Genomic DNA, 23,038 nt, shown 5'->3' with positions numbered 1-23,038 from the left:
CAAGCATTCTCACCTGGCCAGATCCATGCACGGGTCCTTCAGCGCCGTAGAGGAGTTGAAGTACTCTCTGGCCGCCGCCAGCACCAGCTCTACGCTCCTGTCGTAGGACACTCTGAGAGACAGAGCTTTGCCCCGGAATGACACGCTGACCGGCACGTCCTGGCTGACCTGGGATCAGTGATGGAAACTTTATAACATGTTACAGTACGTCCTGACTGACCTGGGATCAGTGATGGACACTTTATAACATGTTACAGTACGTCCTGACTGACCTGGGATCAGTGATGGACACTTTATAACATGTTATAACATGGGATCAGTGATGGACACTTTATAACATGTTACAGTACGTCCTGACTGACCTGGGATCAGTGATGGACACTTTATAACATGTTACAGTACGTCCTGACTGACCTGGGATCCGTGATGGACACTTTATAACATGTTATAACATGGGATCAGTGATGGACACTTTATACCATGTTACAGTACGTCCTGACTGACCTGGGATCAGTGATGGACACTTTACAACATGTTATAACATGGGATCAGTGATGGACACTTTATAACATGTTACAGTACGTCCTGACTGACCTGGGATCAGTGGTGGACACTTTATAACATGTTACAGTACGTCCTGACTGACCTGGGATCAGTGATGGACACTTTATAACATGTTACAGTACGTCCTGACTGACCTGGGATCAGTGGTGGACACTTTATAACATGTTACAGTACGTCCTGACTGACCTGGGATCAGTGAAGGACACTTTATAACATGTTACAGTACGTCCTATTAGCTGACCTGGGAACAGTGACCTTAGAGTATGTATTAATAGAGACGTCACCGGATTTCTCCTCCCATCCACTTGCATTAAGTTGCTCAAAAGCGCATGAGGCGATTTCACTCCTCCTTCCGGGTAGGAACCGAGTGCATTCTGGGATGGATTGGGCCCAAACACATGAACGCGCTGCCGTTGACCATCATTGCACGTGTTCATGTATGAAACATGAAACTAATGAATGAATTCATAATTCACATCCCAAGTGATGAGACATGTCACTAACATGTTAAAGTACAGACTGCCTTATCTTACCATAACAGTGTCAACTAGAAAAAGTGCCCTTCTGGGCACAGGTCTCCACCAGGAGGATAGGACTGTGAGATGTTTGGCAAAATGTTTAGGAGTAATATAAACATGTTTGAGGCATTTTGTTCCAAAAATGTGTTTTGCAAAAATCAACCTGTTGGTGGCGCTATAACACGCCAATATGAAAAGGGTGGGATATATTCCTCAGCCGAGTAAGAAAATGTGTGAAAGATTTCACGTAAATTGCATGCTGCGTTCATGATTTGAGGCTTATGTTCAAAACGGGGCAATCTTGCAAACTGTGAAAGCCAATTATAGCCAATTAGGATGGAATATGAAATATCGGACAGATCCGACTTGAGCACATGACCATAGAGATACTGTGTAACGATTTGTGAGATGTTTGGACAGAATCTGGAGGAGTAAGATCAAAAAATCTGTTTTACAAAAGTCGGCCTCCTGGTGGCGCTATAAAAGGCAGATGCGGAAAATGCAGGTCAAAGGTTTGTCCTTGGCCTCTAGGGAGTGTGCATGCAACGTTTCACGCAGATCGGTGCAGTTTTAGGTAAAAATTGTGAAAACCTGCCTCATGGTGGCGCTATAACAGGCCGTTCTGGAAAATGCGGGGCAGAGGTTCATCGTTGGCATCCAGGGAGTGTGTGTGCAAAGTTTGGCATCGACCGGGTTAACGGTGCCGGAGATTAGCTGGTAACGGACGGACGGAAGGACACACACACGGACGGACACACGGACGGAGTGCAAAACATACTCTCTCCCCATGCCTTCGGCCTGGTGGAGACAATCAATCAATCAAACTGTTATATTTGTTGTTCAAATAAGTGGTAACTACTTTTGCCGGGGAATTCTTCAAAATAAAGGCGCTAGAGTGCCAGCAGATATGGCAGATTTTACTCTGAAAAGCCACTCCCTTCCATTCCCCACCCCCCCAAAAACAAAAACAAAAACCGGGAGGCATATAATCTTCCGTTGGTCACGCTAAAGTCTCTCTAGAAGCGTTTATGTTCCAAACGAGAAACGTCAGAAATGAAGACAGAACATGGCGCTTTTGGTCAAAACCATGGAGAGCGCCCTAGATGTAGAGTTACGAGGCATTCATTTGGAGCCGTAAACAAGGGAGTGATCGGCAGTGTGCATGCACGAAACATCAAGGAGTACACTGCAGAAGGAGAGGCCGACATATTTTTATCAATACAAAAAAGACTGTGTACACGTCCTTAGCACCCCGTGGTTCCTCAGCATAATTAGTGTTAAATAGCTCTCTCTCTCTCTCTCTGGGACGGTCAGAGGCCGACATACCTTTGAGCAGTGCATGAGCTGACCTGCCAGACGGATGTTTTCCACACGGCTGGAGCACAGCAGTGACTCCACAAACACCTGGAGCAACAGAGAGGAGAGTTTTAAACACACAGCAGTGACTCCACAAACACCTGGAGCAACAGAGAGGAGTTTAAACACACAGCAGTGACTCCACAAACACCTGGAGCAACAGAGAGGAGAGTTTAAACACACAGCAGTGACTCCACAAACACCTGGAGCAACAGAGAGGAGTTTAAACACACAGCAGTGACTCCACAAACACCTGGAGCAACAGAGAGGAGAGTTTAAACACACAGCAGTGACTCCACAAACACCTGGAGCAACAGAGAGGAGTTTAAACACACAGCAGTGACTCCACAAACACCTGGAGCAACAGAGAGGAGAGTTTAAACACACAGCAGTGACTCCACAAACACCTGGAGCAACAGAGGAGTATAAACACACAGCAGTGACTCCACAAACACCTGGAGCAACAGAGAGGAGAGTTTAAACACACAGCAGTGACTCCACAAAGACCTGGAGCAACAGAGAGGAGTTTAAACACACAGCAGTGACTCCACAAACACCTGGAGCAACAGAGAGGAGTTTAAACACACAGCAGTGACTCCACAAACACCTGGAGCAACAGAGAGGAGTTTAAACACACAGCAGTGACTCCACAAACACCTGGAGCAACAGAGAGGAGAGTTTAAACACACAGCAGTGACTCCACAAACACCTGGAGCAACAGAGAGGAGAGTTTGGAACACACAGCAGTGACTCCACAAACACCTGGAGCAACAGAGAGGTTAGTTTAAACACACAGCAGTGACTCCACAAACACCTGGAGCAACAGAGAGGAGAGTTTGGAACACACAGCAGTGACTCCACAAACACCTGGAGCAACAGAGAGGTTAGTTTAAACACACAGCAGTGACTCCACAAACACCTGGAGCAACAGAGAGGAGAGTTTAAACACACAGCAGTGACTCCACAAAGACCTGGAGCAACAGAGAGGTTAGTTTAAACACACAGCAGTGACTCCACATACACCTGGAGCAACAGAGAGGAGAGTTTGGAATCAGCACATATCATTTCAATTAGGGATGTGCCGATGAGACATTTTGGCCGATATCGATATCCGATATAATTAATTGGCAAGGCAGATTTAACTTAAATACTGTACCTTTATATTTAATATTGTGAGCTTGTAGATCTGTTCAAGCTGTTACTTTGGGCTTGTTTATCTGTAAAGACAGACCGATTAATCGGTCTGATTGATTAATCGAACCGATGCCGATCTAATCTAAAAACAACTCAAATCGGCCGATACCGATGTGTTTGCCGATTAATCTGCCATCACTGATTTCAATAAGACTAACAGTAGAGCTCACATCAATCCGATTAGGGGTGGGAAATACAATTGTGCCATAGATGAATTGCGATGAGGACAAATTAATGTCAAAAGACTATTGTTATAACAGTTTGACGGCCGCTAATTGTTTACTCCAGTGTTCCACCGCTGCATAATACGACATGCTATTTGTTTAATGCGATTAATTCGCTTAACACAGCCGACGCGAATCGCGTATCAATACGTTATCAATTAATCAAACGTCGGGTGCGGATCACGTATCAATACGTTTCAATCACTTTTTTATAGCATACTTTCATTCATCTTTTTACCCACCCGGACAATGAAGAACCATCGCCCTATCATTGCTGCTTAGTCCCGCTCACGTGATCAGAAAAAAAAACCAAAAAAAAAAAAACCCCTCCCCTCCTGAAAACAGGAGGGCGGGCCGCTTTACGTGTATAAACCAGTGTAGAATGGATGCGCCCATGCCGATGTAGCCCTAGTGAAAAGAATCAAATTTCACCTAACCTCGCCTCACCAGGCTTTCCTCCACCTATTGGCTTTTATACTCGATTCCCCCCTCCCCTCCTGTTTCTCCTGCAGGAGGAGGGCCTTGCGAGATGGGGGCTCATGTCTCGGAAAAAAACATACGGAACGCTGTTACGCTGCCTAACACATGATCTGCAGATTCTGCACCAGATCGGCAACACACATGGACAGATGCATGTTTACTTCTTCATACTGTAGCGACCAAACGATCCCCGAGCCTACAATACTACGAACTAACAAACGAACTACAGTATCGAGAGGGGCCGCCATGACAACAGACAGTCTACCGTTGGTGGATCACGTATCGCCATGCAGAGCCGTCATAATCGGAGATCGCTCAGACGTGTGATTGTAACGCTTTTTTATTCATTATAATTGTAGTGATAAGACCGCAATGAACGCGTCGGGGACGTAATCGACCCGGGTGTAATGTATAACGAACTTTTCCGCGTCCTAAACCGTGCATGCCCAGGCATGTTCCCTATACTAGCTTGAAAAACAAAATCAGCTCATGATGACAACGCGTCTCACCGTTATACTATAGTTCTGAACCGAACGGTGGAATGGGACTTTTTATAGCCGTACGATCAAGACTTTTGCTGCCCAATGTGCCCAAGACCCCCCCCCCCCCCCCAATGTTACTGCGATCAAAACAATGAAAGCAGTGAATCATCATCATCATCTAAAGGATGCAGAGTTATGAAGGTTTATAGTCAGACATTGACAGGCAGATATAACAATAAACACAATAAATATGCTATACATCCTATACACCGAATGAAAGCCCTGAATGTGTACTTTTACGAGGAAAAGAGTAAACATTGATCCCATGTACAGTCTGTCATAAAGTCTGTCATAAATTGGTTACTGGGTGGATGCACATTGCGCCCACCAGATATAACTGCAGAGAAGACATGGACCCGTACTCAATATTCACAAAATAAGGCCTATAGCGACATATAAATACTATATACCGTATGAAACAGAAGACTCTCTGCTTTCATAAGAAAAAAACTTCTACTGTAGTAATAATAAAAATCACACCCATGTGAAGTGAGTGGTGCAACTCTGTCCCATATTCTGTTCTCTGCTTATTGCGCGGTGCAACTGTAGAGAACAGTTGCACCGCTCACTTCACAGGGGTGTGATTTTTATTATTACAGTAGAAGTTTACAGACCAAACTGTAAATAAAAGGTTTACATGACTTTCTGTCTCAGTCCGTATATAGCGAGCTGTAGTGAATAAGTACAGAACAGTTGCAACGCTCACTTCACAGGGGTGTGATTTTTATTATTACAGTAGAAGTTTACAGACCAAACTGTAAATAAAAGGTTTACATGACTTTCTGCCTCAGTCCGTATATAGCGAGCTGTATTGAATAAGCAGAGAACAGAATATGGGACAGAGTTGCACCACTCACTTCACATGGGTGTGATTTTTATTATTACTACAGTAGAAGTTTTTTTCTTATGAAAGCAGAGAGTCTTCTGTTTCATACGGTATATAGTATTTATATGTCGCTATAGGCCTTATTTTGTGAATATTGAGGAGTTCACGTCCATGTCTTCTCTGAAGTTATCTGGTGGGCACAAGCTGCATTCAATAACCAATTACTGTCTAACTGTACATGGGATCAATGTTTACTCTTTTCCTCGTAAAAGTACACATTCAGGGCTTTCATTCGGTGTATAGGATGTATAGGATATTTATTGGGTTCAATTTTATATCTGCCTGTCAATGTCTCTGACTTTAAACCATCCATAACTCTGCTCGCTGTTCAAGATAACCACTTCCAGGCAAATGCAGGTGTTGCAAAAAGGTCAATATCTCCAGAATGGAACATGGTAAAATCAAAATGTATTTTTTAAATTGAAGTGGACAAGTTCAGCTTTCTTTTGATGTATGCGTGTGATTCTCGCTATAAGAGAACATTTTGCTGTGGGCCCCCGAACAAGGCCTTTGTGCAATGTTAAACGGTAGCAACATCCAAATAGGCCTGTCGAGATCTTGTAGCAATCAAAGTGTTAATAATTAAAAAGAAACAGCGCATTTATCCGGGACCTGATGACGAGGCCGTCGCGTTATGATGACGAAACCGGAAATCAGTCAGAAAGTCATCATCTGGGCTGCTAGGGCTTCTGGGAAATTGAGCCCAATGCAAGTGAACGGGGGGTTTGTTAGGACTACAACTTGCTCTGCACTGTGGTTTTGTTTCGCATTGTCATGGCCGCTGGCTCGTCTCATCATAACAAACCATCGAACCATTTTTCGCCGGATTTTCGTGGTTGAAAGCTGCAAATACTTCAGCGTATGCTCCAAAGGTAATAAAACAATCTCGGCAGCGTAGAATATTTGATTAAAATGCGGGTAACGCGTTTTATGGAGTCAAACTGTTAATGTTAATTTTCTAATTCATTATTTTTAATGATGAAAGCTGTTGGTTTTATTTATTTTTTGTAGTGTAATAACATTTAAGTAAATTATTCTGTTTCCATTATGGATAGCAAGCCCTTTGTTTATTAGTTACACGGTGAGGGGGGAATAAATCATGTATTGGAATCTAGATGCATCTGTAATCGATTTAACCCATTTTGGGGCGGGAACCCCTTTAGGTGTTAGCATCATGTTATGCTTTAGCTATTGAAAAATAGCAGACCTACAAGCTCATAGTGCGCCACCGAGTGGCGCGCTACGAGCTTGTAGGTCTGCTATTTTTTAAATATCGAAGAACGACTGACATAGAAACATAGCTTTTTCAGAAAACGGTCAGGATTTAGAAGATTTTTTTTAGAATCTGATCTCAGGTCAAAATGGGCTAAAATGGAATGGTAGCCCTCTGAGCGTTTTAGTGTTTCTGACGCTAATCGCGTCAAGCATCTAGACCCTTACGTTTTCATATCAAGGCCCATTATTTATTCAGTATTTGAGCCACGGACCACCATTTGATGACATTTAGCGCCTTAGACCCAAAACTAAAGAATATTCCATGCTGAATTGACGTGGTACCATAGGAGAGCTTTATTTTACATTCTCCGAATGTGTGTCGGCTTCTTGTACATTAAGTAATGCAGAATGATAATGTAACTCTTGCGAGCGTACAATGAAACCAAATGGACGCATAAGGGTCTAAATAAATTCACTTTTTCTCCTCTGGTGAAAAGCTGGAGGCTGGCAGACCTCAGTCAAATATGGTTGTGTGCGCGCGTGCGTGCGTCCGTTCGTTTGTCCAGAAAGATGTGTAATGATAATGTAACTCTTGAGGGGGTACAATGAAACCAAATGGACGCATAAAGGTTCATTTGGTTTCATTTTACACTCTCAAGACTTAAATATATAATTTGGTTACCAACTCTCCATCATTAAGCTGGGGACCACCTGGAACCCCCTCGCTGCTTTAAACGGATGGATGTAAAACAGTGAGAGAGTGTGTGTGTGTTGCATTGAAGCGCCACCTGGTGGCAGGTCTCCGGCTGCAGGCAGGTGTAGACATTCTGCTGCATGTCCAACAGGTCCTGGAGAAGAGCCCTCCACACCGACTCACTGACAGGGGGATTTCTGGACACACACACACACACACACACACACACACACACACACACACACACACACACACACACACACACACACACACACACACACACACACACACACACACACACACACACACACACACACACACACACACACACACACACACACACACACACACACAAATAATCAGGGGTTGACATAAGGTCTCAGTGGCAAATTGTCCGTTATAAAACGATAGGTCGATTTTTAAATTAAATTTGACTAAAATGACTTAAGCGTTATACTGAAAATGTCAGATTAAAATGTCAGGGAGGAACTAGCGGAGGAGAGATCACTTTATGTTTATGTATGTGGTTGCGCTAAAAACGTGTGTGTGTGCGTGCACATACTTGCGTCCGGTGTGGCGACACAGCTTGACCATCAGATGGTGAGCCTCCTCTTCACTGCTCTGACTGTTCCTCACGTAGGAGATGGCTTTCTGAAGACCATGTTTCTCTAGGACCTCTACCACACTGCAGCGCGCACGCACACGCACACGCACACGCACACACACACACACACACACACACACACACATACACATACATCAGTCAACACCATTGACTATCACTTTATTATGAATTAACATTTGAAAATTTGATTTGCAGGCACCAGCCTGAAGTAACTAGCTGTCCATGGTTCTATAGTAACTGTAGCTGTCCATGGTCCCGAAGTAACTGTAGCTGTCCATGGTCCTGAAGCAACTGTAGCTGTCCATGGTTCTATAGTAACTGTAGCTGTCCATGGTTCTATAGTAACTAGCTGTAACCATGGTTCTATAGTAACTGTAGCTGTCCATGGTTCTATAGTAACTGTAGCTGTCCATGGTTCTATAGTAACTGTAGCTGTCCATGGTGCTATAGTAACTGTAGCGGTCCATGGTTCTATAGTAACTGTAGCTGTCCATGGTTCTATAGTAACTGTAGCTGTCCATGGTGCTATAGTAACTGTAGCTGTCCATGGCCCTGAAGTAACTAGCTGTCCATGGTTCTATAGTAACTGTAGCTGTCCATGGTTCTATAGTAACTGTAGCTGTCCATGGTTCTATAGTAACTGTAGCTGTCCATGGTTCTATAGTAACTGTAGCTGTCCATGGTTCTATAGTAACTGTAGCTGTCCATGGTTCTATAGTAACTGTAGCTGTCCATGGTTCTATAGTAACTGTAGCTGTCCATGGTTCTATAGTAACTGTAGCTGTCCATGGTTCTATAGTAACTGTAGCTGTCCATGGTTCTATAGTAACTGTAGCTGTCCATGGTTCTATAGTAACTGTAGCTGTCCATGGTTCTAAATTGTCTAAACTAATCTGTCTAGCGAACAGTGTGTGTGTGTGTGTGTGTGTGCGTGCGTTACCTGAGATGTTTCTCCAGTTTGTCCACCTGGTCATGTAGCGTTGAGGTGATGTCTGTCTCTGGTCTGTAAGATGGCGCGCGCACACGCGCACGCACACACACACACACACACACGCACGCACACGCACACGCACACACACACTCTCTCTCAACACCTTTTGTGCTAAGGGCGAGTTCCGAAAGCAACGCAGAAGTACACACATGCTCATGATGAGGATGATGATGGCACCTTCAGAGACATGGCCAGGGCATCGCTCCTACTGGACCTGCGCAGGAGGAAGGTCCCCCTGGCTGCCGCAGACCAGAATACCTTTCTGGGCTTTAGGAGGAAAGACTCTGGAAAACTGGACTCACAAGCCATGGGCTTTGGGTTCTGGTCTGATTGGCCAGATCTCAATGACCCGATTGGTTTAGTTGTGCATGCGATGTCTTTGCTAACATCCCAAATACACCTGCTGTTGTTTTTGTTGACACCAGTCACAAGGATGTCCTGATTCTGGAGGTGTGTCTTTGATTCGTACATGGACCAGACATTCCAAGATAAACATTCTAAGTACCAACCATTACTTGGAATCATAACAAACCTCGGGTATCGATGTAGATTCGTCATACTGTTATTTGGAAGCCTGGGCCATGTACATAAACTGACCAAGAGTGGCCTAAGAATAGCTGGCATGACAAAGAACGAAGCAAACAACTTGACAAATACTGCTCCGTTTCGGCTGTTCTAGGAAGATTCTGTGTGGAGGGGGAGGTGCCATGTGTATCCTTAGCTGACCATGAACTGTTAACCCTGTTATATTTGTTTCCCTGTCAAATTAATCGTAATTTGCGGATTCAAATACATAACTTAACACAGTATGTGTACAGTTGGAGGCCATCGATATTGTCCTTTTCTTTTTGCTGAGGTTTGCGTGATCTGCGCAAAAGGACAGTTAACCCATTTTGGGCGGGAACCCCTTTTGGTGTTTTAAACATTGTTATAATTTAGCTATTGAAATAGCAGATCTACAAGCTCATAGCGCTCGAGTGGCGCGCTACGAGCTTGTAGATCTGCTATTTTTGAAAAATCGTGAAAATATTTATTTCAGAAAACTGGAGGATTTAGAAGATTTTTTTTTAATTTTGAGGTCGGGCCTAAATGGGTCAAATGATAAGGGACAATATCGGTGGCACCCAACTGTACGTGCGTGCGTGCGTGCACTGACCCGTATCCCCTCTGAGGCAGACATTCCAGTATATCGTAGCACAGACTGAGCTGGTTGTCTCTCTCAGAGCTGTAGATGCACTCCAGAGCCACCGTCATCAACTGGTCTGGATCGCCCATGATCTTCTGTTGGCACTGATAGGAGAGAATACAAAAAAATAAAAAATAAACTCACACACTCACTCAAACTGATAAGTCTGACAGTGGAGGGAGTCTGGGAGATAGGTGGGTTATTGAGTCTAATGATCATTATAACATTGTGAAAGAGAATATATATTCGTTTTTTTTAAAAGAAGGGAATAAGGTTGCATCCGTGAACAATCAAAAATATGCTGGAAATGTTTGATGCAATGTCATTCAAATCAATGTTTACATGAAACACTGACTATCTAGGACAGGGTTTCTCAACGTTTTTGGCCGGGGACCCCCGAAAATGCTTCCCCCGCCCCGCCCCCTCCAGACCCCCAATATAAATTGACTGCTACAATAACCTTAACCCATTTTGGGCGGGAACCCCTTTTGGTGTTTTAAGCATTATATAATTTAGCCATTGAAAAATAGCAGATCTACAAGCTCATAGCGCGCCACCGAGTGGCGCGCTACGAGCTTGTAGGTCTGCTATTTTTGAAAAATCGTGAAAAAAAAATATATTTTTTTTTTAAATAATTTGGGGACTCCCCAAACTAATTTGGCGACCCCCCGAGGGGTCGCGACCCACGGGTTGAGAACCCCTGATCTAGGAAGTAAAAACATGGCACTTTGTTTCAAAAAGGGTGCAGACCACTGCTGTATATGCATGCATAGTACATTGTATACGTGCGTTTCATTTGACACGCTTGTCGGTGTAGACACATGGTCCCCATGTCAATGAAAGTAGCTTTGAATCAAACTGAGATGGATTGAGAGGAGAGGAATGCTACTCTGGTACATGTCACACGTGTATGTGCATGTGTGTGTGCGTGCGTGCGTGCGTGCGTGCGTGCGTGCGTGCGTGCGTGCGTGCGTTCACAGTGAGGTCCGTCAGGGCCAGCTATTCCCTACTTACGTCAGGTTTACAGTGCTGGAACACTCTCAGACCCCCTTTCCACCGGTTGGTTCCCAATGGGAACCGGGTTCAGTTATTGTTGGTTCTTAGTCCATGAGCCAGAGCTCCAAAATTGGAGCGTTGATTATGAATTGAGTGTGCAAAACCATACGTATATTAGATTGTTATCACCATGAAACTTCCCAAATTGAGTACTTACACGAAGACAATGATGTATGCTATTACAAATTTTACATTTTTGAGTGGTGCAAACCACTCCAACAACCAGCTTTGTCTGTATCTATGTGTCTATGTGTCTATGTATGTGTGTACCTGTACGTGGGACCCAAATAAATGAGCATGGTTACTATGGTCACTGACATTACGTCAGACCACAGCTGATCCGGCTATATATGACCTTGCACCACTCTGTTCACACGGGTGTGATTTTTAAATCTGCAAATGCAAAATAATCGAAAATATGAAAAAGCTACTACTGTGGAAGGGTTATCATGTATTAATTTACTTGTATTGATCCTAGGCATGTAACGATTCACTCAACTCATGATACGATTCGTATCACGATATGAGGTTCACGATACGATTTTTTACGATATTAAAAAATATATATATTTTAAAGAAAAATTACCGTTTTTTAAATTTTATATAATTTATCTTCCCCCCTGAGATTTTTTATTTAACTACATTGCAAAAAAGTAGCATTACTTTTGACAGTGCAGAAACATAATTGCCTTCCTTGATGAGCATCAACGACCATCATCACCTGGGCACAGTCTCAGACACACACAGCTCCCCTCTACAGTGCTCTACTACTGAAAGTGACTATCATTTCTCTCCAAAAGCACTTGAATATGATGGAATATGACTAAAGCTCACATTTCACATCACACACTAGCCCCCCCAAAAAAAAACATTTTTTTTGAAAATCGATTTTAATGTCAATGAATCGATTCATATCGCCGGGATTAATATCGATATATATCGATATAAGATATATCGTTACATGCCTAATTGATCCTATAAACAATTTCATATAGGTCTAGTTTTTCCCACCAATTTTGGAGCTCTGGCTCATGGACCAAAAAGAACTGAACCGGTTCCCAACCGGTGGAAAGGGGGTCTCAGAGGCAGCGTGAGGTCCGTCAGGGCCAGCTATTCTCTACTCACGTCCGGTTAACAGTGCTGGAACACTCCCAGAGGCAGCGTGAGGTCCGTCAGGGCCAGACCGACCAGGTATTCTCTACTCACGTCCGGTTTACAGTGCTGGAACACCCCCAGAGGCAGCGTGAGGTCCGTCAGGGCCAGACCGACCAGGTAATCTCTACTCACGTCCGGTTTACAGTGCTGGAACACCCCCAGAGGCAGCGTGAGGTCCGTCAGGGCCAGACCGACCAGGTATTCTCTACTCACGTCCGGTTTACAGTGCTGGAACACCCCCAGAGGCAGCGTGAGGTCCGTCAGGGCCAGACCGACCAGGTATTCTCTACTCACGTCAGGTTTACAGTGCTGGAACACTCTCAGAGGCAGCGTGAGGTCCGTCAGGGCCAGACCGACCAGGTATTCTCTACTCACGTCCGGTTTACAGTGCTGGAACACCCCCAGAGGCAGCGTGAGGTCCGTCAGGGCCAGGCCGACCAGGTATTCTCTACTCACGTCAGGTTTACAGTGCTGGAACACCCCCAGAGGCAGCGTGAGGTCCGTCAGGGCCAGACCGACCAGGTATTCTCTGAGCAGCGTCTTGGAGCTCCCGGTCGTCTGTCTCTCACAGCGGTGGAGGAAGGGCATCATCCACTGGAACGCGTCCTTCACGTAGCGCTCCGCAGGAGACTGAGGGACGGGGGGGGATATATGGCAGACGCACAGGAAGTGAGGAAGACACGTTTGCACAAAATGTTGGAGGAGGAGGGTTTTGACTAGAGCGAATTCCAATACCCAAAATATTGGCCACTCGGCCTCACAGTGTTACGGTGAAATTGGTGACCTGCTGAAATGTGTGACAATCGTGTAGACAATCACATAATGTCAGTGTCCGTCGGTCCGAACGCAAATCGCTGCAGTTTGTTCATTAGCAGAGTTCAACCTATAGCGGTATTCAGGCCGCGTATTTAACACTTTGCCCGCTAGCATTTATTGAGGATCAAATTCACGCCAGAATATTTCCCAGTTGAGCTCTTATTTTGAAAAGCCACATTTCCAGACTTCCGGAAGTGAACATAAACGAGTAAGTGAATCGGGTCCTGGACAGGCCTTATTTAACAAAATGGATCTATACCGGAGCACTGGAGGAGTCCACATTGTCGGCTCTGTGCCGTCAAAGAAACGTTGTTTTGACCCAAAATGCCATCTGGGACAAGGAATAGGAGAGACAGGCGATTGAAAGAAACGGATAGAATGGATTATTATGGTGCCGACGACCTAAGATGGGCGACCCAGTGTTGTGACAACAACAGCTAGCTACCCGATGCTAACGTAAGTAGCATTATGGCTTGATCGATCCATGTAAGTTGTGTGAAGTCCACAAGATGGCAACATATTTCGGCAGGTCAGCAATTTCACCATAATTTGCCATGCTGGAGTGACCGAGTGTGAGTGAGCGAGTGGCCGAGATTTTGGGGTATTGGAATTTGGCCTTAGGGGATTCACTTATCCCCCAGATTCGATACGACATCGATACCTAGGGTGCCGATTCGATATGAACTGTGATTATCAATTATATGTGACCGATTCTGACCGAGGCTAAGTTTCATGTCATGTGAAAGCAGAGAATCATACATAGCTTCAAATTGACATATTGGTTGTTCAGCTTGACCCAGCAGTTTTCAGAGTTTTGGAGATATGGCTTATAGAGTAATGTCTTGCAGAGATGAGAAAACAGGCCTGAAAGTTTAACTTCTGTGGTCTAACATTACACCTAGCTACATGTTTAAGCATTCATTTCATATTTACATGTCAATTTCAGCTCTGACATTTATTTCAGACATGCTCTAGTATGTGAAGAGTCTGCCCAAGATGGTGTCGGAGGAGGGGGCGTGGCTTACGTTCTTCATGAGGAGGCGGAGCTTGTCGATGTCACTGAGCTGCTGCAGGTGCCGCAGCGTGACGCTAAGGTCGCAGCGCGTCTCGTACACCAGCGTCTCCATGGTAACCAGGTCGTCACACAGCCCCTCCAGCCCCGGGATGTCACGCTCCTTCCCCAGACGCACCAATGACAGCGCACAGTCCACCTGAGACAGCCAAGGAGAGAGCACAGAACACCTCCTGAAGTGACCAATGACAGCGCACAGTCCACCTGAGACAGCCAAGGAGAGAGCACAGAACACCTGAAGCGACCAATGAGAGAGCAGACTCCACCTGAACCAACCAATGACAGAGCACAGTTCACCTGAACCAACCAATGAGATAGCAGAGTCCACCTGAAACAACCAATGACAGAGAACACAGTCCACCTGAACCGACCAATGACAGAGCACCAAGGTTATACTAGTTTTGGATTTTTGAGTGGCACATTTGTTTAGTTTTAGTTGTTTGGAATAATTATTGTTTTTTACCAGCTGCTGTGTGAAGCACAGCGGAGCTGGTTTATGAACAATCGTTTTGTCTTTCTGGACTAGCAAGCTATCTCTCTCATTGGCTGCCGTGGTGCCCGTACTAGCAAGCCATCTCTCTCATTGGCTGCCGTAGTGCCCGTACTACACTGCGTGAAAAAAGGAGTTAACGGGCAATTACGGGCACTAGATTTGCCCGTAAACCTCAAGTTTAGCAGGCATATACAGTTAATATAGGGTAATACACAGGTGTGATGGTACAATTCGGGAGTTTACCGGAGTTTGTTGGAAAGTTTAACGGGAGTTTCTTGTAACATACAGATCCGTATTCCATGCTTTTTGCGCAGTGCTAGCAAGCTATCATTCTCATTGGCTGCAGTAACCCGCCGCCATGATGCCTCAGAATTCTTTAGGCCAACTAATTTCAGCATAACAGTGCAGCGCAGCTAAACAGTGCGTAGACCTGCATGAGAGCGCTGAGTTAATGGGTAACAGTGACACATTTGAGTCTCAGTCGAGACGGGGACCCCCGCTGTACCCGCGGACCCCCACGCAGACTTCCGCGGACCCCCGCGATTTTGACACATATGAGAGATGTTATTTAACCCATTTTGGGCGGGAACCCCTTTTGGTGTTTCAAGCATTATGTTATACTTTAGCTATTGAAAAATAGCAGATCTACAAGCTCATAGCGCGGCACCGAGTGCCGCGCTATGAACTTGTAGGTCTGCTATTTTTGAAAAATCGTAAAAATGTGGCGCAAATCTTTGAATATATATTCTTTCAGAGTGAATGTTTTTTAACCTCGGGTCTAAATGGGTTAATTCCTGCCCGGCCAATGTCAACACTACAACTGACAGCTGTGTGCGAGGTGCGATATATAATGGGTTTGGAGAATGGCCTACCTGGGGGTGTACAGTTGGAGGCCATCGATATTGTCCTTTTCTTTTTGTGTGAGGTTTGCGTGATCTGCGCAAAAGGACAGTTAACCCATTTTGGGCGGGAACCCCTTTTGGTGTTTTAAACATTATAATTTAGCTATTGAAAAATAGCAGATCTACAAGCTCATAGCGCGCCACCGAGTGGCGCGCTACGAGCTTTGTAGGTCTGCTATTTTTGAAAAATCGTGAAAATATTTATTTCAGAAAACTGGAGGATTTAGAAGGATTTTTTAAATTTTGAGGTCAGGCCTAAATGGGTCAAATGATAAGGGACTATCGGTGGCACCCAACTGTACAAATACCTACAACCAAATGGACCCCTAGTAGTCCAGTTGTACAGTCTCAGGGTTTATTGTTAAAAGGGTCCGACTCCTATTGTTTCAAGTCCCTAGCGGTGTGGTTTGGGCTTTAGTTTTAGTTGCAGGTTTTGTGACAGGTGCAGGATTGAAAAGTATCGTGTAATACAAACTTAGCAAACGGTAGCATAAAAAAATGTATTCAATTACAGATGAACCACCGACCAGCAATCCATCCACAAATGAAAACCAAGGGCATTGTCGTCTATAATTTCAGTTAGTTTTAATATACACACACAATACAGTTTCATTTAGTTATTGCTCATTTATTTTTATTGTAGTTTTTATTACAATTTTACCACTAGGACCGACAACTAGGAAAGGTTTGTTTGGGTTTAGAGCTAGAAGTGTGTCACAGTGAAAACCTTCCTACTTGAATGGAGCAGTGTGTCACAGTGAAAACCTTCCTACTTGAATGGAGCAGTGTGTCACAGTGAAAACCTTCCTACCTGTCTGGAGCAGTGTGTCACAGCGAAAAGCTTCCTACCTGTCTGGAGCATGCATCTATGATGTGCGCCCGGGGGGGCGGTACCAGTGTGTGTGTGTCACAGTGAAAAGCTTCCTACCTGTCTGGAGCAGTGTGTCACAGTGAAAAGCTTCATACCTGTCTGGAACATGTGTCTATGCTCTTGGCTCGGAGGCGGTACCAGTGTGTGTGTCACAGTGAAAAGCTTCCTACCTGTCTGGAACATGTGTCTATGCTCTTGGCTCGGAGGCGGTACCAGTGTGTGTGTGTCACAGTGAAAAGCTTCCTACCTGTCTGGAGCAGTGTGTCACAGTGAAAAGCTTCATACCTGTCTGGAACATGTGTCTATGCTCTTGGCTCGGAGGCGGTACCAGTGTGTGTCACAGTGAAAAGCTTCCTACCTGTCTGGAGCGTGCGTCTATGCTCTGGGCTCGGAGGCAGTAACAGTGTGTGTGTCACAGTGAAAAGCTTCCTACCTGTCTGGAACAGTGTGTCACAGTGAAAAGCTTCCTACCTGTCTGGAACAGTGTGTCACAGTGAAAAGCTTCCTACCTTTCTGGAGCAGTGTGTCACAGTGAAAAGCTTCCTACCTGTCTGGAGCAGTGTGTCACAGTGAAAAGATTCCTACCTGTCTGGAGCATGCGTCTATGCTCTGGGCTCGGAGGCGGTACCAGTGGGTCAGCTGATCGATGGAGGGAGTGGCCGCACAGAAACACAGCAGCTCCGGAGCGTCCTCATACAGAACGCTGTCGTCATCACACTGAGTCTGATCCAACACCGATCTGAGAGAGAGACATAGAGAGACACAGAGAGAGAGAGAGAGAGAGAGAGAGAGAGAGAGAGAGATATAGAGAGATACAGAGATATAGAGAGATACAGAGATACAGAGAGACAGACAGACAGACAGACAGACAGACAGACAGACAGACAGACAGACAGACAGACAGACAGACAGACAGACAGACAGACAGACAGACAGACAGACAGACAGACAGACAGACAGACAGACAGACAGAGAAGAGAGAGTGAAAACAAAAATATTGTTTTGTCCAAAATGAGTTAATAGTACAGCAAGACTCTAGACATACTAGAGTATGTCCGCTAGTAGGAGGTCACTCTGACATTGAACATCTCTTGTGTTTCAACATCATGTCCATGTGCAATAATGAAAAAATTCAGATGTCACAGCTAATTCACCAGATGTTGTTGTTGATGAGGACAGTAGAGAAGTGACCATTTTGGAAGTGGCATATCTACATTTGACCACAGTCTGGAAGAGCCATTCCTTACCAATGTGCTTACATTACCGCCAACAGCGCCATCTGGTGGTGGCTCAGGGCGCCATCCATCCATCCATCCATCCATCCATAAATCCACAATGTCTCTGTCTGTGTGTAATCCACGTAACTCGAGAACCGTTCGCCCCACCGACTTCAAATTCGACACACACGTTCCACACCCCCACAGGGAGTGCAGTGCCCGGTGTCAAGTCGGTCGGACCCACGGTTGTCCAGAACCGCCACAAAAGGCCTCTGCCCGGGATTTGGACAGGGCCTCTGCGCAGGCTCCATATATGGAGCTGGCTCGTTCTGACATCACAACACTCCATATTTGGGCATGCCTGACACAGAACTCCATTATATAGGAATAAATAGACACAGAGAGACAGATACAGAAATCTCCATATATGGCCATAAAAGCCCATATAACTTCCATTGTTACCGACTCGGTGCTCTACAGCCGGGCACCGGGCCTAGTTTATTTAATAGGTGAAGCATCTTATTCTGAAAGCCGTTTCACTCGGAAACCGAAAGTGAGGAAGTCCGCGGTGGTCATTTAATCCACCCAAAACATGCTTTTTGGTAACCGAGGATCATATCGTTTAGAGAAAAGCCACAAATCAAGCTCGTTTTGACCCAAAAAGATATTAACCCATTCTGGACGGGAAACCCTTTTGGTGTTTTAACTAAAGCATTTTGTTATACTTTAGCTATTGAAAAATAGCAGATCTACAAGCTCAAAAATACTTTTGTTTTTATTTATTTTATTTTTTATTTAGACAGTCATTTCTGTTATGTTTCACCGCACGGGAACCCAGAGTGTGATGAGAGCGTACAGGACACACTTGTGAACCATAATCAATTTATATGAAAAAAGGCGTGAAATAGGCGTCAAAAAGGTGCAATTGGCGCCGACAGTCGACTTGGCTACAAATGTAAACCGCTTGTGTTCATAATGTGGAAGCCTCGGTAATGTCCATAGATCACTTGTGATTGGCCTGCAGAGTGCAGTAAGTAACGCCCAATAAGCAGAGAGCTGAACAGACATTGGCTATGAATTCAATTCTGTTCAGTGTCTGTGACGATTGGAGGAGACGACGCTAGACGACGCTTCCTGTATCCTGAAACACTTGTTGAGTTTGTGCATGTGTGTGTGCTCGTGCGCTCGTGTACCTGCACTCCTCTGCCTCACACCAGTCCATATTTCTGTGTCTCTGCTCGTCCCACGGAATCAACTGCAGCTCTCCATTATCGTCCACACTGAGGTGCGCGCACACACGCACACGCACACGCACACACACACACACACACACCACACACACACACACACACAGTAAATCAATACTTGTAGAGTCAAATCCGCTCGGCCATAAACCACAGGACAACTGTGGTGGGAGGTGTGTCATCGGACTGGACAGAACGCAGCACTGAGTTCTAAGAAACGGAGGACGAACAAGCACTTCTTGTTTTGCTGTTTGAATCTGTGCGTCTGCAGACAGGAACATAATGCAGAGTGGCCATTAAAACATCAATGAGATGTGACCAAAGATGGTCTATTTATGAAGATGGGCGAACTTCATTGGAGCCACTATAGGCTAAATGGTACACAAAGCCTACAAATGGTCTCCTAAACATAGTAGGCGTGGTTTGCTTCTCCCCACGAGAGTTTGTTGCTGGGATAAAGAAATGTCGATAACAAAGTAGATTTTCTCCTGATTTGTCTCGCTAAAATAAGCCTTTTTAGTATGAATATCTTGGAAATATGGTGTGCCTTGTGATGATTGGGTCCAGTATTTAGTTCAGTGACCATGGAGTTGAGGAACGGTTCAGAAGCTGTGTTCACGTTCATTCTCCCATTGGAAATGAATAGACTCCACCATTCTTCCCGTCTCCTAATAATGTTACAGGCCCACCTCACGCAGATACGGGAAGTAAAGCAAAGTTGGCCTCTCTTGCTAATTTTCCTCTTGGATGTGACTCGGTGATTCTCGTGCCAGTTCCCGTGCGGTCATTCTCTGGCATTGTCGTGATTCTTGTGGGGTTTTTTTGTGGCTTTCGCTTTTATTTTATTTATATTTTTTTTATGGAGGGACAGACAGTAGGCCGACAGGAAATGGGGTGGGGGAAGACATGCAGTAAAGGCCGTAGGGATCGGGACTCGAACCCGTGACACACTGCCAGACTGGATTACCAGCCATGGTGCCTGGACCATTGAGCCATGGGCCCAGGCCGTGATTTTTGTGTTTTTAAAACGTGACCCACGCGTCCATTTGGAAATCAGAGAATCATCATTTGCAACGAGGATGTCACACTTTTCATGTTTTTTTTGTGTGGCTTTCACCTTTATTTTATATTGTGTATGGAGGGACATGACATTAGGCTGACAGGAAATGGGGGAGAGAGAGATGGGGGAGAAGACATGCAATAAAGGCCGTCGGGATCGGGAGTCGAACCCGCGGCACACTGCCAGACTGGATTACCAGCCAAGGTGCCTGGACCACTGAGCCATGGGCCCAGGCCAGAAGTCACCCTTTTCTAATATGATGATGACTGCCTTTCTGCTGTCAGCTCCTGCACTGGACCTGACATGAATACACAGACTGTGTGGGCCGATCCTTTCTTTAACTCGTTTTGGGGCGGGAACCCCTTTTGGTGTTTTAGGCTATTATGTTATACTTTAGCCATTGGAAAATAGCAGATCTACAAGTTCATAGCGCGGCACCGAGTGCCGCGCTATGAGCTTGTACATCTGCTATTTTTGAAAAAAAATCTGAAAAAAATCTGAAATAATCTCTGAAAAAATCTCTGAAAAAATCTCTGAAAAAATCTCTGAAAAAACTCCCGTTCCTAGGTCAGTGGTTCTCAAACATTTTCATGTCAAGTTCCCCTAAGATTATATGTAATTGGACCCATCTGAAAATATGTTGTTCCAGTGGACACCCCCCAGAAGCAAAGATTTGAGTTAAAAACTTTCGCTCTGAAAAAATATATATTCAAAGATTTGCGACACATTTTCACGATTTTTCAAAAATAGCAGACCTACAAGCTCGACATAGCGCGGCACTCGGCACGGCCGCGCTATGAGCTTGTAGATCTGCTATTTTCCAATAGCTAAAGTAGAACAGAATGCTTAAAACACCAAAAGGGGTTCCCGCCCAAAATGGGTTAACTCAAATCTTTGTTTCTGGGGGGTCCCTGGAACTACATATTTTCAGATGGGGGTCGGCAGCCAAATACATATGAATGTGGTGGTCCTTGACATGAAATAGTTTGAGGCCGACTGACATAGAAACATGGATTTTTCAGAGAAACGGTCAGGATTTAGAAGGTATTTGTAGAATCGTTCTCAGGTTGAAATGGGTTAATATCCAATTGCATAATGTCAGAGGCAAATGTGATGGATACGTTAATGGACTGTCGGTATTGTCGCATCTTAGTAGTCCATTTGGGAACGGCGAGGAAGCCTTGTCATGTTGCAATGTCACGTTGCTTTACACAGCACAATCAAAACTGTAACTTAGACAAATAGAATATAATTGAATTGCTTTATGGTGTTTTCATATACTGTACAACAGAGCTAAAGTTAATCAATTGCGTCGACTGAACTTCTCACCCCATCTCTTTTTTCTTTTAAAAACCCAATTTAAGATATGTTTTGGGGCTTTTTCTGCCTTTTATTGATAGGATGAGAGTAGACTGACAGGAAATGGGGAGAGAGATGGGGGGGGGGGGGGGGGGGGGGGGGGGAGACACGTCGGGATCGGGAGTCGAACCCGCGGCACGCCGTCAGGCTGGCTCAGCAGCCTAGGTGCCCAGACGGTTGAGCTAACCGTCAGGCTGGCTCAGCAGCCTCTAGAGGCCCAGACGGTTGAGCTAACCGTCAGGCTGGCTCAGCAGCCTCTAGGGGCCCAGACGGTTGAGCTAACAGTCAGGCTGGCTCAGCAGCCTCTAGGTGCCCAGACGGTTGAGCTAACCGTCAGGCTGGCTCAGCAGCCTCTAGGTGCCCAGACGGTTGAGCTAACCGTCAGGCTGGCTCAGCAGCCTCTAGAGGCCCAGACGGTTGAGCTAACCGTCAGGCTGGCTCAGCAGCCTCTAGGTGCCCAGATGGTTGAGCTAACCGTCAGGCTGGCTCAGCAGCCTCTAGGGGCCCAGACGGTTGAGCTAACCGTCAGGCTGGCTCAGCAGCCTCCAGGTGCCCAGACGGTTGAGCTAACCTTCCGGGCCTCACCCTATCTCTAAGGGAGATGCCTGCCCACCCGTCATTTCTGCCGCTTGTATTCTCGACCTTATTATTTCGGCCATGACCCCACACCCCACTGCTCGGGGGGTGTGTGTGTGTGTGTGTGTGTGCGCGTGCGTCCTACCAGGCCTCAGGCAGTAGGGGGCAGTATTCGTGAGGAGAGGTGGTTTCTGGGAAGTTGTAGAGCAGCGCCAGGCGATGCTGCAGGAGATCAGCTCCGTGATACGTGAAGAGGATGTCTAGAGCCTGCACGTTACTCTCCTGTACGCGCACGGACACACACACACACACACACACACACACACACACACACACACACACACACACACACACACACACACACACACACACACACACACACACACACACACACACACACACACACACACACACACACACACACACACACACACACACACACACACACACACACACACACACACACACACACACACACCCCTTTAGAAACCAGAGATAACCAACATGCACTGCTTTATGAACCAATCCTGACCCTGAAGGACCTAGTCTTTTAAATTGGTTCTGTTAACCGTTTCCGTCCATCTGACAATGCATCCCTCGATTGGATTCCCTAGGACGTGTGGACACGTCCTAGCGCATCCTCAATGATATCAGGCGAGGGGAGAATATTCTGAATCTTTTCCTTGTTTTTATTTTTCAGTCAGACTCTCGGCCACCGTACTTCGCTCTTCAGTCATATTAG

General features: G+C 45.5%; 1 protein-coding gene across 2 annotated transcripts in view; it reads right to left on the bottom strand.

Moving 5' to 3' along the window:
* The window catches only part of nbas (NBAS subunit of NRZ tethering complex), a 118,829-nt gene that overhangs the window by 44,967 nt on the left and 50,824 nt on the right, over nucleotides 1-23,038 (bottom strand). For both annotated transcript variants that reach the window (XR_013792341.1, XM_079529003.1), the window contains exons 21-31: nucleotides 22,442-22,578; nucleotides 19,251-19,337; nucleotides 17,426-17,579; nucleotides 14,528-14,713; nucleotides 13,143-13,316; nucleotides 10,446-10,579; nucleotides 9,239-9,301; nucleotides 8,236-8,358; nucleotides 7,768-7,870; nucleotides 2,409-2,486; nucleotides 14-168 (exon numbers count right to left, since the gene is read on the bottom strand). Coding sequence is in view for 1 of the 2 variants with exons in the window: in XM_079529003.1 (XP_079385129.1) it covers nucleotides 14-168; nucleotides 2,409-2,486; nucleotides 7,768-7,870; nucleotides 8,236-8,358; nucleotides 9,239-9,301; nucleotides 10,446-10,579; nucleotides 13,143-13,316; nucleotides 14,528-14,713; nucleotides 17,426-17,579; nucleotides 19,251-19,337; nucleotides 22,442-22,578 (1,394 nt within the window). In the remaining variant the exon portion in view is untranslated. The remainder of the gene's footprint in view (nucleotides 1-13; nucleotides 169-2,408; nucleotides 2,487-7,767; nucleotides 7,871-8,235; nucleotides 8,359-9,238; nucleotides 9,302-10,445; nucleotides 10,580-13,142; nucleotides 13,317-14,527; nucleotides 14,714-17,425; nucleotides 17,580-19,250; nucleotides 19,338-22,441; nucleotides 22,579-23,038) is intronic.

Source organism: Electrona antarctica, assembly GCF_951216825.1.
Source record: "Electrona antarctica genome assembly, chromosome: 18".
Lineage (NCBI taxonomy): Eukaryota > Metazoa > Chordata > Actinopteri > Myctophiformes > Myctophidae > Electrona > Electrona antarctica.
This window is presented reverse-complemented; position numbering and strand designations above follow the sequence as displayed.